Source organism: Eublepharis macularius, chromosome 11 (assembly GCF_028583425.1).
Source record: "Eublepharis macularius isolate TG4126 chromosome 11, MPM_Emac_v1.0, whole genome shotgun sequence".
Classification (NCBI taxonomy): domain Eukaryota; kingdom Metazoa; phylum Chordata; class Lepidosauria; order Squamata; family Eublepharidae; genus Eublepharis; species Eublepharis macularius.
The window spans coordinates 82,430,140-82,443,635 of record NC_072800.1 but is presented as its reverse complement, the minus strand read 5'-3'; the positions used below and the strand labels follow the sequence as shown (position 1 = coordinate 82,443,635).

The following is a 13,496-nucleotide window of genomic DNA, read 5'->3' as shown; positions in this document are numbered from 1 at the left end:
TCAAGTGGATAAACATATTCTCAGTGTCGGCTCTGGGAAGGCTTGTCTGGCGACTCAGAATAGCTGCAGAGGCATCACGGTACTGCAAGGGAAAGGGGAACTGCCTTTCCCTCAACGCCCCCCCCCTTCTCAGACATAGGTTTATCTGAAATACTGCTTCTTTCAGCCACTTCTTCTGACCAGACACGCTGTAGCCTGTGTATTCCCAGGTAATGGAATTTTGTATTTCAAACATGGAGGCACTGCAGGATGAGCAGGAATTGCCTGAAACTTGCTTTTTTCCATGGCATGATTTTGATGCATCTGACCTGCTCTGCCTCTGCATGTTGCCGCACTGTAAGTTTGAGCCACTACTTAATCTACCCACACACAACTTCAGAATTGTGTATAGACAGCAACGTGGAAAGGGGTCTTGCACTTTCCCACATTACCCAGGTATTCAAAAGTTTCTCTTCCTCTCTCTCATGAGTAAACAGTTTTAGTGGATTCATTCAGTAAGCATAACTGCAGATTTTTACAGACTTACCATTTGAATACTAGAATATATTAAACCATTGTTTCATCCCAGTTTGTCTACAGTTGTCTGGCATTAAGCAGTTGTGAAATAGATTTTTTTTTCATAGTTCTAAAAGTGGTGACAACAAACAGCTCTTCAGGTGGCGGATCACAGAAAGCTTCAGTATGCTATCACTTAAACTAATCATGTAAACCGAACCTTACATGGATCAATAGTTAGCAGCTGATCTCAGGACCAGGATCTCAGGACTTATACACTACATGATATGTATGTGGTTACTTTCAAGAAAGTTGATTGAAAAATGGAAATTTTGTTAGCCTGGCATTGGTGTTTGTCGCTACCTCTGAAGGTATGCTAAAATTATGCTCCGTGATTAATCATGTTACTAAGAAGAAAGTAATATGTTCTGTACAGAATAGTTTTCCAAGTAAACTTTATTTTTTACATAGTAGTTATTTTTACATATTTCTGTAAAAGATTTTTCGTATTGCTTTGTTGTCCATACTTTGCTTCTTTCAATAAAAAATATATAATAAACTCACATGGTCATGGCTGCCTTTCCTTGGGGAGGGACCATGGCTCAGGGTTAGATCACCTGCTTGGCATGCAGAAGGTCTCAGATCCCGTTTCCAGGGATCAGGTAGCAGGGGTTGCAAATGATCTCTTCCTGAGGCTCTTTAGAGCCACTAACAGTCTGACTTTGCTGGACCAGTGGACTGGTTCAGTATAAGGCAGCTTCACTAATTCACGTTAATTAACCTCCCTTTCAGATTGGTCTATCCTAAATGAGAAGTGGTGGAAATCCTTAACATGGCTGCTCATGCTTTCCGGTAATTGCAGTTTTACTTTGGCTCAGGTATTGTAGCCTGGTTCCCTCCATTACATCCATAGTAAAAAGGTCCATACTCAGAGTAAGAAGTCCCAGAAAGTTTTCTTTTTGAACATGTTAAGCAACCAGCAATTGGGAAGCTTTGTTGCACTAATATTGTGGACTAGCAAGGAAAAGAAAGTTAAAACAGTAGTGTTAGGGCTTCACTGCTAATGCAGATTTTGGGGTTGAGTCTAAAGGAACAGAAGGAAATAGCTGATTGGAAAAAGCTTGCCCGAGAGTTCTATAACAAGTTGGTTCTGTAGTTCTCCTCATGTTTCTTGCACAATATGTTGAACGGCCTCTTGGACAAACAGAAAAATAAGTTGACAGCCGGTGTGGTATAGGGGTTAGAATGTTGGACTGGCATCTGGAAGACTCAAGTTCAAATTCCTACTCCGCCATTGAAGCATATTTGGTAACCTTGGGCCAGTCACACTTAGCCTAACCTACCTCGCAGGGTTTGTGTAAGGATAAAAATGAGGAAAGAATGATTTAAAAAACTTTGGGTCCCCATTATGGGAAGAACAATGAAGTTTGAATACTAAATAAACAAACTGTTGCAAACAGATGTCGCCTTCCAAGACCAGAAGGGCACTTTTGGACCCAGCCTAACATGTATGATTGCTGTTTTGACCCAGAATGGCAGTGATAAAATGGCTTCTTTCGGACGCAATCAGAATTTCCCTCGCCTTGTGATGCAGCAGCAGCAGTGCTTAGAAAGTCTGTTCTGCCCTCAGGATTACACCCCTTTCCCAGAGTTATTCTTCATGCCAGTCATGTTCAGTATTGTGCTTCCTGTGGATCATAGTTTTGCATTGGTAGTAAGGACACCGCCAGGGCTTTTTTTCAGCCGGAACACAGTGGAACGGAGTTCTGGCACCTCTTGAAAATGGTCACATGGCTGGTGGCCCTGCCCCCTGATCTCCAGACAGAGGGGAGTTTAGATTGCCTTCCATGCCGCTGGCGCAGAGGGCAATCTAAACTCCCCACTGTCTGGAGATCAGGGGGAGGGGCCACCGGCCATGTGACCATTTTCGCCAAGGGTGATTTAAACTTTAAAAAAACTCCCCCCTTGTTCCAGCTGACCCAAAGTGACGCCATTGTGTGGTCCTGAGTTCCATCACTTCTCCACCTCTTTTCCCAGAAAAAAAGCCCTGGACACAGTATTGGTTCTATAATTTGAATGACCCGAAACGTTTCATAACCTCAGACATTGTAACCGGTGGCCATACGCACACATTTAATGTCAATCAATGTGTTCTGTTTCAGAGGACAAGCTGTTTGTTCTTACAAAACTTTTGATATTTTGTCTCTCTAAAAGATGGCAGCATTTTCTAATTCATGCCTCCATAACTTCTTTACTAAGAATTAAAGATAGTTTTAAAATAGCAGTACTTCCCAGAGAATTTATTTTCAGTTTAGTCAGTTGTGTTCATCTGTATAATGGGAGTAAATTGGCAAATATGGCCAGAATCCAAAGAACCAAGAAATTAGATGAATGAGCTTTCATCTAGGTTTTTCTTCAGCAGTACCCCCCTCCTTATTTTTTATTTCTCTTGAAACAGTATAAACAAATTACACATACTTATATGCTCTTTAACCAAAGTAAAACATTCTACAAACATGTTAGCCACTCTTACAGGTAAAGCTGTATAGCAAACCAAAAAGACTAGTAACCAAATTTACAAAACCTCTATGAAATCAGAAGTACTGTGTGGACCAAGATATCTTCCATAGTGTTCCACAGATTTTAATGCAACCTGCTGTACATGTATGCTCGCAAAGAAAGCTACTTTTTAAAAAAGGAAGGGAAAATAATACAGCATTTAAACAAAATGATTTATCTGGTCTGTTCTAGAAAAATGATGACTTTCACTCATTGCAAAGATAGACTATGAGTTGAAGCTACAGCTGTGTTATTAGTGTGTTTCCTTGACTGTCACAATCCTTAAAATATGTGGAAAGGCAGGGTATAAATGTTTTAATAAATAAATAAATAATTGTATAGGAGCAATGGATATGTAGATCAGAAAAGGGGTGGTTAAGAACAGGTGTACAAGATAAAATGTCTCCAAAGGCAAACTAGCTAACTTCGGCAGGAGCTCCACTGTTAGATGGAGAACAGGTTTCTGAAATGGCTGACCCAAGTCTACAGAGGATTAGTTATAATGCCAGTGACGCCATAGCATAATGCTCCAGCCAGCATGGAATCTCGCTATTACGGCATGTTTGCCTCTCTCACACTTTGGATAACGGGATGGTTTCCATTTACTGTTCTTATTCCGTTGGTTGTACAATGTGGTGTCCATATTTATATCCATATTTCTCCCTTCAGCTGAACACAAACATTCACGGGTTGGGATGTATCTGTGTGTGTTTTATACCCCGTTTATTTGATTTTCTACCACCAAACCTTAGATACTATCTGAATGTTTAGGTATGTGAAGGTAGTCAGGCCATTATCTGTACCAGCAAACGATATAACCTTAGTTGTTCTTCCCTGTTTTTCTTAATTTGTCTCACATATGTCCACAGAACTTTTGTATTGAATTACAATGTCATTTGTGGGTTTTTTTATTGGTAGGAGAGCCACTTTGGGAGTCAGTTCTAACTGCAAAGCAAGATAGGCAGTGCAAAAAAAATTAAGTAGCTTCTTAGGAAGAGGGCTGGGGACAGGGAGTAAATCTGCCCCAGCTCTCCTTCAGACAGCCAACAGGATTCAACAAAGCTGTGATTAAGGATGGATTTGCATTGCAAAAATACTTCAAATCTTTAGAATCCAGCCCAGAGCTAAACTCGTAGAATTGTGAATGGATCCGAGTCCCAAGGGTTGAGCTTCTTGCAAGCATCTTATGCACTCCAGTAAATCCACTTCTGATACTGGAAGAACCTTCCGCATGAGAGGCTGTTGAATGTGTGAGACATACTGGTATGCATGTGCAAGTTCTTACTTGTAGGCAAAGAGGCTTGCTGTGGTCTTTGGCTTCAGCCTGAAGTACATAACAGCCTTGTGGGTTGGTATGTCACCCATTGCACTGGGCACTGGGCCAGGCCATCCTGTGCTGCTAGTGTATGGGGTCCTCTTAGCCTGGTGGCGACACAGAGGAGGTGCATGCCTCTTCTCATGTTGCTACTGCCCTGGGAGGATCCAAGGTGGGTTGCAGATAGAGGGAAACGCTCCCTCTGCATCCTTTTTTACCCTTTGTTGTATGGGACAAGAGTTGGACTTTTGGGACAGCTTACTGGTTTGAGCCCTGTCTGGCAGCCTTGCTCAGCTGGCCACTTGTGACTTCGTTTTGCTTTATCTCATCATTTGGGTTCCATAAGCCTCTTTCAAGGGACTGACAAGGTGATGGGGGAAGGGTTGTCAAACCACAGTGCGTAGCCGGTGGGCTTCATTTTGCCTGGTGGGTTGCAAAGTTACACAGGCCTGCTGTAACAGCAGCTACCTTCACTCACATCCCATGCAGGAGACAGCCAGTTCCTTCCACCCCTCCTCTGTGCAATGATCCCTGATGATCTTATTTTTTTTACAGAAGTCCCTTGGAAAAGGGGTGAGGGTTATGAATCAAAACTTCGCTCTGGAACAAAATGTAAAAGAAAATGGTGTGTGCTTTGTCTTCCACAGAGTTTACAGATGCTTCCTCAACAGCGAAAGGCCATAGCAAAATTTAAGGAGCCAGCGGATGCTTTAAAATTTCAACAGAAGTTTCACAGGTAGATATTAACACACAGTTGTCTTTGTGTTTCTTGGATTTGAAATCCCCACTCCCATGTTAAGTACATTTCTTGTCATCGGTCATTCTGTTTTCCTTATGCTGCAAAAGCAGAAGTTTTGCACATCAATGCAGAGGATGTGTTATTGATCCTGCTTAGAAGCTGCTGGTTTGAGGTCTCTGTTCTAAACCAGCAGTGTGGGATTGAATGTCTCAGAAATCCACGTGGCTTTTCTATGTCCCGTGTTTTAGCAGAAAGAGCTCCCTTTATAGCTGGAAGGTCCCTCTGTCTACTCTCAGCCCCTAAATCTTGGCTAATGTTTCTTCTCTGGTCTCATTTAGATGTCAGCTTTTTAACAGAGAGGGATGTTCTCTCTCTGCAGAAATTTATGACAAGGAAGGAACTTCAGCATACTGACAGTATAAGCTTTTGAGTTATCTGTTTATGCCTTGACTGTTATTTTTTTAAACTTTTTCAGGCATATGATAGATTTGTCCCACATCAATGTGGCACTGATAGTGGAGTGACCTATGGAAGATGACGGGTCCATATACTACAGGTGGCGTGCTTTGGAGGAAGCCACGAGGGCAGGATCTCCCTCGAGCAATTCGATTCCATTTAACCTTCAGAGTACTTTGTTGATGCTACAGACAGCAAAAAGCATTGCTGCAAAGGAAGCCAAACGTGCAAGGATCACGGAACAGGGTTTCCACCTTGGCTTCGTCTTTTACCATGTAAACCTGTGGGAACCGCAGGGTCCCACGCCCTGGAGCGCAACGCACCACGCACGTAGATGTTTCTCAAGAGATGTACTATGTGATCACAGTGACTCACACTGAGAGAACAATAACTTTGCAAAGATGTTTTTAACGTTTATTCATAGCAAAGAATACTTGATAATGGTTGCTCTTATCTTCAGTGAGGGGTATTGAAATGACAATGCGCCCACACGCACCTTTCATAGCTAAGCGTGTAGGGGCATATAATATGTAGAATAACATATGGGCTACTTAATTGCTTGGTAGTTTGCCACGGGGCGATGAAGCTAATTCTTGGAAGTTCTTATTGCTGGTTGGGTAAATGCAACACAGTCTCTGCAGCATGGACTCCATTATATTCTCTCAACCTTCTTTCCTCTCCGGTGCTTTCTTACAGGAATAACTTTGCCAATTCTCCCTCTTGGCATAACAAGCATCTTTTATTTTACTTTTCTGGAGTCTCTGAGACCATGCCTCTTTGCATCCATTTATATAGCCTAGATTACTTTGAAAGGGGGCTTACAAAATGCATGGGGGGGGGAGGGGAGAGCTCTAAAGATTCAAGTTGTTCTGATGCTAATAGAAGCCCACAAGCAAGGTGCGTCCCTGGCAGCCTGTTGCGAGTTCTACTGCTTGTGCTCAGTCCACTCACTGTAATCCATTACTTGGAGATCGTCTCTTGCTGAGATGTTCTCTCTCTGCTGATGTGCTGCAAAGACGGCATAAATGGCAGAGGCTGTTGAACTGTACTCTGGTGCTCCCCCCTCCAAGGTGAAATGATGATGGCATTTGCTTCCTAAAGGCTTAGGGCTGTTCCAGAGATTATGTACAGATTTTAAGGAAGTTGGGTGGTGATAATAAGTAAAGCTTGCCATTGTTTCCAAAGGAAGGCATTTTGGTACCAGAAACTGCTTTGCATCCAGCCTCAGGGGTCTTCTATAAGTTAGACCTGTACTCACATTTCAGTACTTCTGTATTAGTTGAAATAGATACTCAGAAGGACCTGTAAGAATCGGTAATTAGAAAGTGACTAAGTATCTTTTGTAAAAAAAATTATGGGATCTAGTTTTGTTTTGTTTTTTAAATGCCAGCACAGGGAAAAGAAGAGCCAGCTGAAGAATGTTGCTCCTCATAAGAACTGTATATGTTGTGTGTGAATCTTGGACTGTATAGAATTTGATTTAAAGAGAAGGTTTTTAAATTCCCAATTGAGATGAGATTAAGGCGAGATTATCAATATTGGGGCAATATCGCTTGCTCCCAGCCCCCCAGAAATATTACAGGAATAGTTTAATTGTAGATGATAAATATTGTTGACTTAAAGTAACTTGCAGGCATGACCTTTGACCTCATGGAGTGCACATCCTTGAACATGCCACAGAGGTGAGTTTTATCGTTAATCCGGTCATTTTGCTTGCTGAGGCACCAGGCATCTTGGGTTATGAGGAATCAACAGTTTTCCTCTGCTCAGGAACATTTCCAAAAGTTAAACGGATCTTAAGATCAGAATAAGAACACCACACATGGCTGATTAGACTGTGCCACCTTTCAGTGTAGCTTTAGTTCTTTTGCAGACTTTAAACCTGCCTGCCTTATGTTGTATTTAGACTCAGATCACAAAATTACAATATCACTCTGATGTTCAGGAACTGCTTCTCCATAATAAATAGGTTGGGCAAAATAATATCCTTATGGCAGACTGGATAGAGAGGTGGAAGAACTGCAGGGAATGTTGGCAACTCTCAGGATCTAGGCTCAGTGGTAAACTCAGACTTCAATGGTTTGGCTGAGGTTTAAAAGCTAAGTTACGTGGTGAAGGATGGGGTGTTACCCAAATAGGAAGTCCAGTTCAGTTTAGGACATTCCCTTCTGTTGCTACAAGAGATGCCTTTGGACTTGTACAGAAATAGTCATTTTTTAAAAAAAACATTTAAAGGTTTGAATCTCTTGACTGTGATAGAATAGTGATGGTATGGCATTTAAAAGGCTTCTGTATAGGTAGAGTAGGCACACTGGGCTGACATCACATTATGGAGGGTATACTATGCTCAGTCTGTGTTTGTAATTGTGCGTGTGCACGTACATAGATGTTTTGGACGTTCAGCACTTTCAACTGGATCTTTCCAGTTTTGATTATGGAAAAGGAGCGAGTTCTCTATATGCTTGTGGATTCTTCCCTTCTGTAGCTGGCAGAAGGAGTCCCATGCTCTGGGTGGCAGGCACCCAGCCCCTGGGTTACGTAATCATTGGGAGAGTGTAATGCAATTTCTGGACTTGTGCTAACTTAGCAGTGGTTTTGTTAGAAGGATCGGAGTGTGGCTGTTCTCAGTTTGAGGTGCCTTCTGCAAAAATTGCAGTAAAAGCAGGACGCCCCCAAATGCAACACATCACAATTTTTGCAGAAGATCTGTTGCAACCATTATCTTGTTCTTTCTGTATCATGCATTTAAAATAAGATGCAAAATGCAGGAATTGCATTTCATGTATTATGTAAATATCGGACTTTTAAACGAACTTTAATGGAGATATTCAAAAGTGCTTACTCTTCGATCACATCAAAACTCTTGGGGAGGGAGGGGATTGAAAGCAGTTGTGTTGTCTTAACAAAGTTCAATGGACACAGTTCCATAAATGTTCACTTTTTTGTGTAATTCTTCAATTTTTTATAAAGATGCTAGTAAGTCAATACATACATCCTGATCTGTGTATTATTTGTTCATAAAGATTCAAAAACTTTAATTTGGTATGGATATTTTAGTCCATATTTACTGTGGGTGAAATCAATTTTTTTTCTCCCTTAGAGTAACATTTGTTTTAATTTTGTGGCATTTTCAAATTTGCATTACCTTTCATGACCTTCTTAATGAAAAACTGCAGCAAAATGTTGTGCAATATTGGAAGAATGCTCTTAATTACAGTTTAACAGTTAAAGTTTAAATGGGCAATACTTTTTTCCCAGTGGGAGATGCAGGGGGAGGTTTTTATTTTGGTCCTAGAGTCCCTTTTTTTTAAAGATCCGGGCACGTTTTGGGAATTCTGTTTGATAAGGTACATAGGGTTATTTCCTCCTGAATTATAATGCTTCCATCAGGACTAAAATTAGATTGTTTTTTTCAATTCATTCTGGTCACAATATTCACAGTACCACTGTTCATAAGAGTGCTGAAATTATTGGTCCTTCGTAATATTAAGAGTGTTTTTGAAATATTGATCCTAAAGAATAGGAGAGATGGTCAGCTGAAATCCATTTCAAATGCTACATACATTTATTTCTGATTCTAGCTCCTTAAATCATTGAGGTAAAAAGATGAATAGTTAAGATTTAACTGAACAGAGGGGGGATGCACGTAGCTACCATATTGCCATAGGCTGATATAGTTAAAAATACATTGTCCTGTGGATTGTAGCATTCGTGTTCTAGGGGCCAAAACTAGATAAATGAGGATTAGAGATTGGGATGAGTTTATAAGATTATTTTTATTGGAAAATGTTGGCACTAGGTGACATTTCCCTTTCATTCATTAATGGTAGCTTGTTGGTATCAGAGTGCCCCCTGTGATAAAGTCCAAAGATAACTGTATTTGTTTTCAGTGGCCAAATTTTATGCGGTGCTATCTTTGTTTCATTACCAAGACAACGTGTATATCTAAAGTAGTGACCTCAGAAGAATAAAGGGGGGGGGGTGACATCTCGTGGTGGTATTCCCTGTGATAACCAACAGTGTCATTTTTATTTTTTCCATTCTTTTGATTTGTGACTTATGTCTGCAGTTTGATAACTATTTTCGCAGCAAGGTTTAGCCTGAGGCATGGATGACATAAGGAATCCAGGCTGTTGTATGTAGCATACACTTCAGATACTAGTTCAGAGATTTTTTTTTTTTTTGTATATCCTTGAGTTAGTCGACTTTAGTTGAGTGGCATCTTCCACCAATCTCTCCTGTGTACTCAATAGTATTAGGAAAAGTGATAGTGTCTTTTGCCTTATTTTTGGCTTTTCTGGGTAGACTCCAGATGTCCTAATTATCTTCCTTCCTTGTTTGCTACATAATTCTTTCCATTGGCCTTCTGTTGACGTGTGCTTTACTCAAATGGTAGGCTGTTAGTCTTGTATTCTTCCTGATGGCCTACACATCTGGGTTTTTTTATCAGCTGCTCATAATTTTCTTACTGTCTTCTTAACTTTATTTTGTAGCAGCAATTACAGACAAAACAAAGAGTTCGAAACCTCTTTAAATAACATCAGAAGGTGCAATTAGATTTTAAAGGAGCACATCATAACACACCTCTAGGCTCAACATGTTAGAGTTTGCCTGTGGAATGTTGCATTAGCACTGCTGTTAAATATCAAAATGAATTTCATAATAGCAATACTATGATAGTAGTATTGCAAAGTGTTAGATCCTATGGATTTTTGTAAGGGTTTTTTGTACCCTATATATTTTTTATTCAACACATTAGCAACCTATTATCTACATAAGCCTTAGGGGGCTTTATGTATAGACCCCAGATTCATATTGAATCTCATGTATACCATCTTCTGGTATAAATGTGGTTGGGAAGGATTTTATTCCCAGTTTCCATGTTCATCTTGGTAAGAATGTCCTTTTTCACATCACATGTGTTTGGTGAGGTCAATTCTTCTTGAACACCGTCACCGCTCTTCACCATTGGATTGGATGTGGGTCTAAAAAGGCAGTCTGTTAACATGTGCTACTTTTCCAGCAGATCCTTGTTAGCAGGTATTCATGCATATTGACAATCTGGGAGATTAAATCTATTAGAACCAATGGGCAAATTAAATGACGTGTCAGGTCGTCTTTTAAAAAATGGTGTTGTTTGAAATTATATATGTAATTTTGAAAAAAAACCTAAATTGTAAAATTTACCTCATTCTTTAGTCACTTGTTTTAACATGCATAGTAGTTTTCTTCTCTGCTATTTGTATGTATCTAAAAATGAATATCCTTTGATTTTAAATAATTCAGTAATTTTCTTTACAGGTATGGGGAGATCACGGAGTTGATTCCTAAACTCCTTCAGGATTTGGCTTGGAATAAACACATTTTTTTTTACAGGCCTAGCAGATACATTAAATTCATTTATTTACAGAGGATCTTTGGGCTTGCATATTTCATGAGGTGTTACTAATGTTTTAACAGCATTTTTCTTTTCAATTCCTGTTTTATTTTTTATCATCTCTTTATTAGGCTGTGAGGTTGAGGCTCACCCAAGGCCACCCATTTAGCTAAGCATCCTAAAAATCTGAACTTGGTTCTTTTGGGTCCAGATCTGCCACTGTACAACATTTTCCTGCTGTTTGACCAGGGAATAGCATCATCTTCACTTTCCTCTTATTCTCATAGTTCTTTCTTCCCATTTAGAAGACTAATAGAACATACAGCGGAACCCAGAAGTTTTCTTTTGGGCCATAATGACACTTGGCATGCAGTCCTAGTTGTTCCCTGTTCGGAGAGCAAATTGCAGAGTGGTTCCATGGGAGCCCAATATAGCCCTCCCGCCTCCACATCATGTGATCTCTGCATCCATCCTTGCATATAATGTCAATCACATCAGGTGAGCCCCTACTGTGCCTCATATTGAAGCACTCGGGTGACTGGCTCCTCCCTGAGTTCTCTACACAGTGGAATACCTGCTTCTGTCTAACTTAGGAGTGCTGGGAGACCTGAGGATAATAGGCTGCCTTATAACATCCATCTATGAGGCCATTTGGCCCAATACTGTCTCCTTTGACTGGCAGCAACTCTCCAAGGTCTTGAGCAGAGGCCTGAGATTCTTTTAACTGGAGGTTCGAGATGTGGAACATGGGACTGCCTGCATACCAAGCATGTACTGTACCATTGAATTAGGGCTTTTGAGTGGATCTCTGAGTACTTCAGTATGAGGTGCTAGAGAGACTTAAGCTGATGAAAATTCAGGGCCTTTAGCATAGCATGCAGAGGGAGCTCTACCAGCCTCCAACTGAGTCACTTTGGACCAAACGTTCATCATACAAAACGGGCGCGATTGCACTCATGCAGCTTTCACCAGATCAAGCACCAGTGGCATTCTCCCTCTACTGGGAGGGTGGGGTCCAACTGTCCATAACAGTCTTTGGCATGGAGGTGAAATCATGTGAGCTCCATGAGTGACACTAGTCTTGTAATCCATGGCTAATAAGACTACAAGATCTCCATGCCCCAACCATGATTGGTGATCCACCATTTTTGGAACCATTGGCCTATGTCCTTAATAAAGCACTCCGAACAATAGTTTAGGACATGTGGATGTTTTCATGTCCTTGGAGAAGGTTGGAGTATTTGCAAATGTTTATGATACAGCTGAGGTGGAATTTATTGAGTTTTTCTTCCCCTTTACAGACTTTTTTTCCTCCTATGGGAATGTTGTGAGGCTCTTAATGTAGATTTATTATCCATACAGGCAAGTGGCACCAGATCCAAAGGCAGCACTGGTATATCTGGCAGTACCTGGAGGATGCGCCGTTGCTAACCTCTTCTCTTTCCTCCCTCTTCCTTTTTGCAGGCTCTCCTAGTTCTCCCTGAACTCAGTGGTAGTGATAGCTCTGTAACACTTACCATGTAGCAATAACAAGAACCTGTTGATCCATTTATTACTGTGACTGAATGTGATCCTTCCTAACCTGTAACCTCATGAAATGCTGTGTAGACTTGAGTGTAAATGGCATTGCCATTCAAACTTGTACTGCTCTAATTTGGACAGTGAAGCTTGTATTTATTAAGATAAGTTCCAAGAGCTGGTTCATGTGTCATGACACTGTCTTCACTGGGGTTTACATCTGTCTCTGGTTTTCTGCCATATCCAATGCCAACGTTGTTTTACATCTCCTTGAATGTAATCCGTATGCCTTTTCGTGCCAAGTTCCTGGTGCTTGTTTTACAAGGTTTCTCTGGAGTTTGTTGACATGGTATGAATTTATGGAGAAAACTAATGTGTAAGCTTGTGATTCTAGATTTCAGAATGTCCTTATGCATTTAAATTTGCTCAAATATCCTTGTGCAATTAAACTTACCCACTGTAACTTTGAAACGTGTTAATAAAACCCCTTCCTTTAGAACATGGTTTGTGTCTTTTATTTAACTGCTTCAAGTATTCTAATATTAATTTAGATAGACTATTTTGGACATTTTTCTTGTCTGAGTTCTTGGGGCAGGTTACTCTATATTGGCTTCTTTTTACAGCAAACTTGTGAGGTAGGTCAGTTCTTCCTGACCCAACAGTGATCTGAGTTCAGAACTTCTCTATTCTAAACCACTTCACCATACCTGATCTGGTTAGGAGATCATTATAGATCAATAGCCTCCTCTAGGAAATGATAACAAACCCACTTAAGGAAAGAGCTAGTAGGTCCACAGTTTTATTCAAGCTCAAAAGTAGCTCAAAAGTTGTAAGAATAAAATTTTGCACTTTCCTGTAAAGACACTCATATTCTTCCTGGCTGCTTAGCCTTGGCCGTTGTGATTCTGTTCTTCTCTCCCCACATGATAGGAAGTCTCTTCATGTGCTGTACCCACTTTAGGTGTTCCAGGCATAAGGTGATTACTTCTCAAAAGTTCCTTTCTGGCTAGCACATGGATTCCATCCACTGGTGACCC

At 40.6% G+C, this 13,496-nt stretch overlaps 1 protein-coding gene across 2 annotated transcripts in view; it reads left to right on the top strand.

The window, feature by feature from the left end:
• Positions 1-12,952, top strand: part of RBM33 (RNA binding motif protein 33) — a 95,658-nt gene extending 82,706 nt beyond the window's left edge. For both annotated transcript variants that reach the window (XM_054991869.1, XM_054991868.1), the window contains 2 exons: positions 5,017-5,105; positions 5,584-12,952. In XM_054991869.1, the coding sequence (XP_054847844.1) occupies positions 5,017-5,105; positions 5,584-5,632 (138 nt within the window). In that variant the 3' untranslated portion in view covers positions 5,633-12,952. The remainder of the gene's footprint in view (positions 1-5,016; positions 5,106-5,583) is intronic.
• The last annotated feature ends 544 nt before the right edge of the window (positions 12,953-13,496 follow it).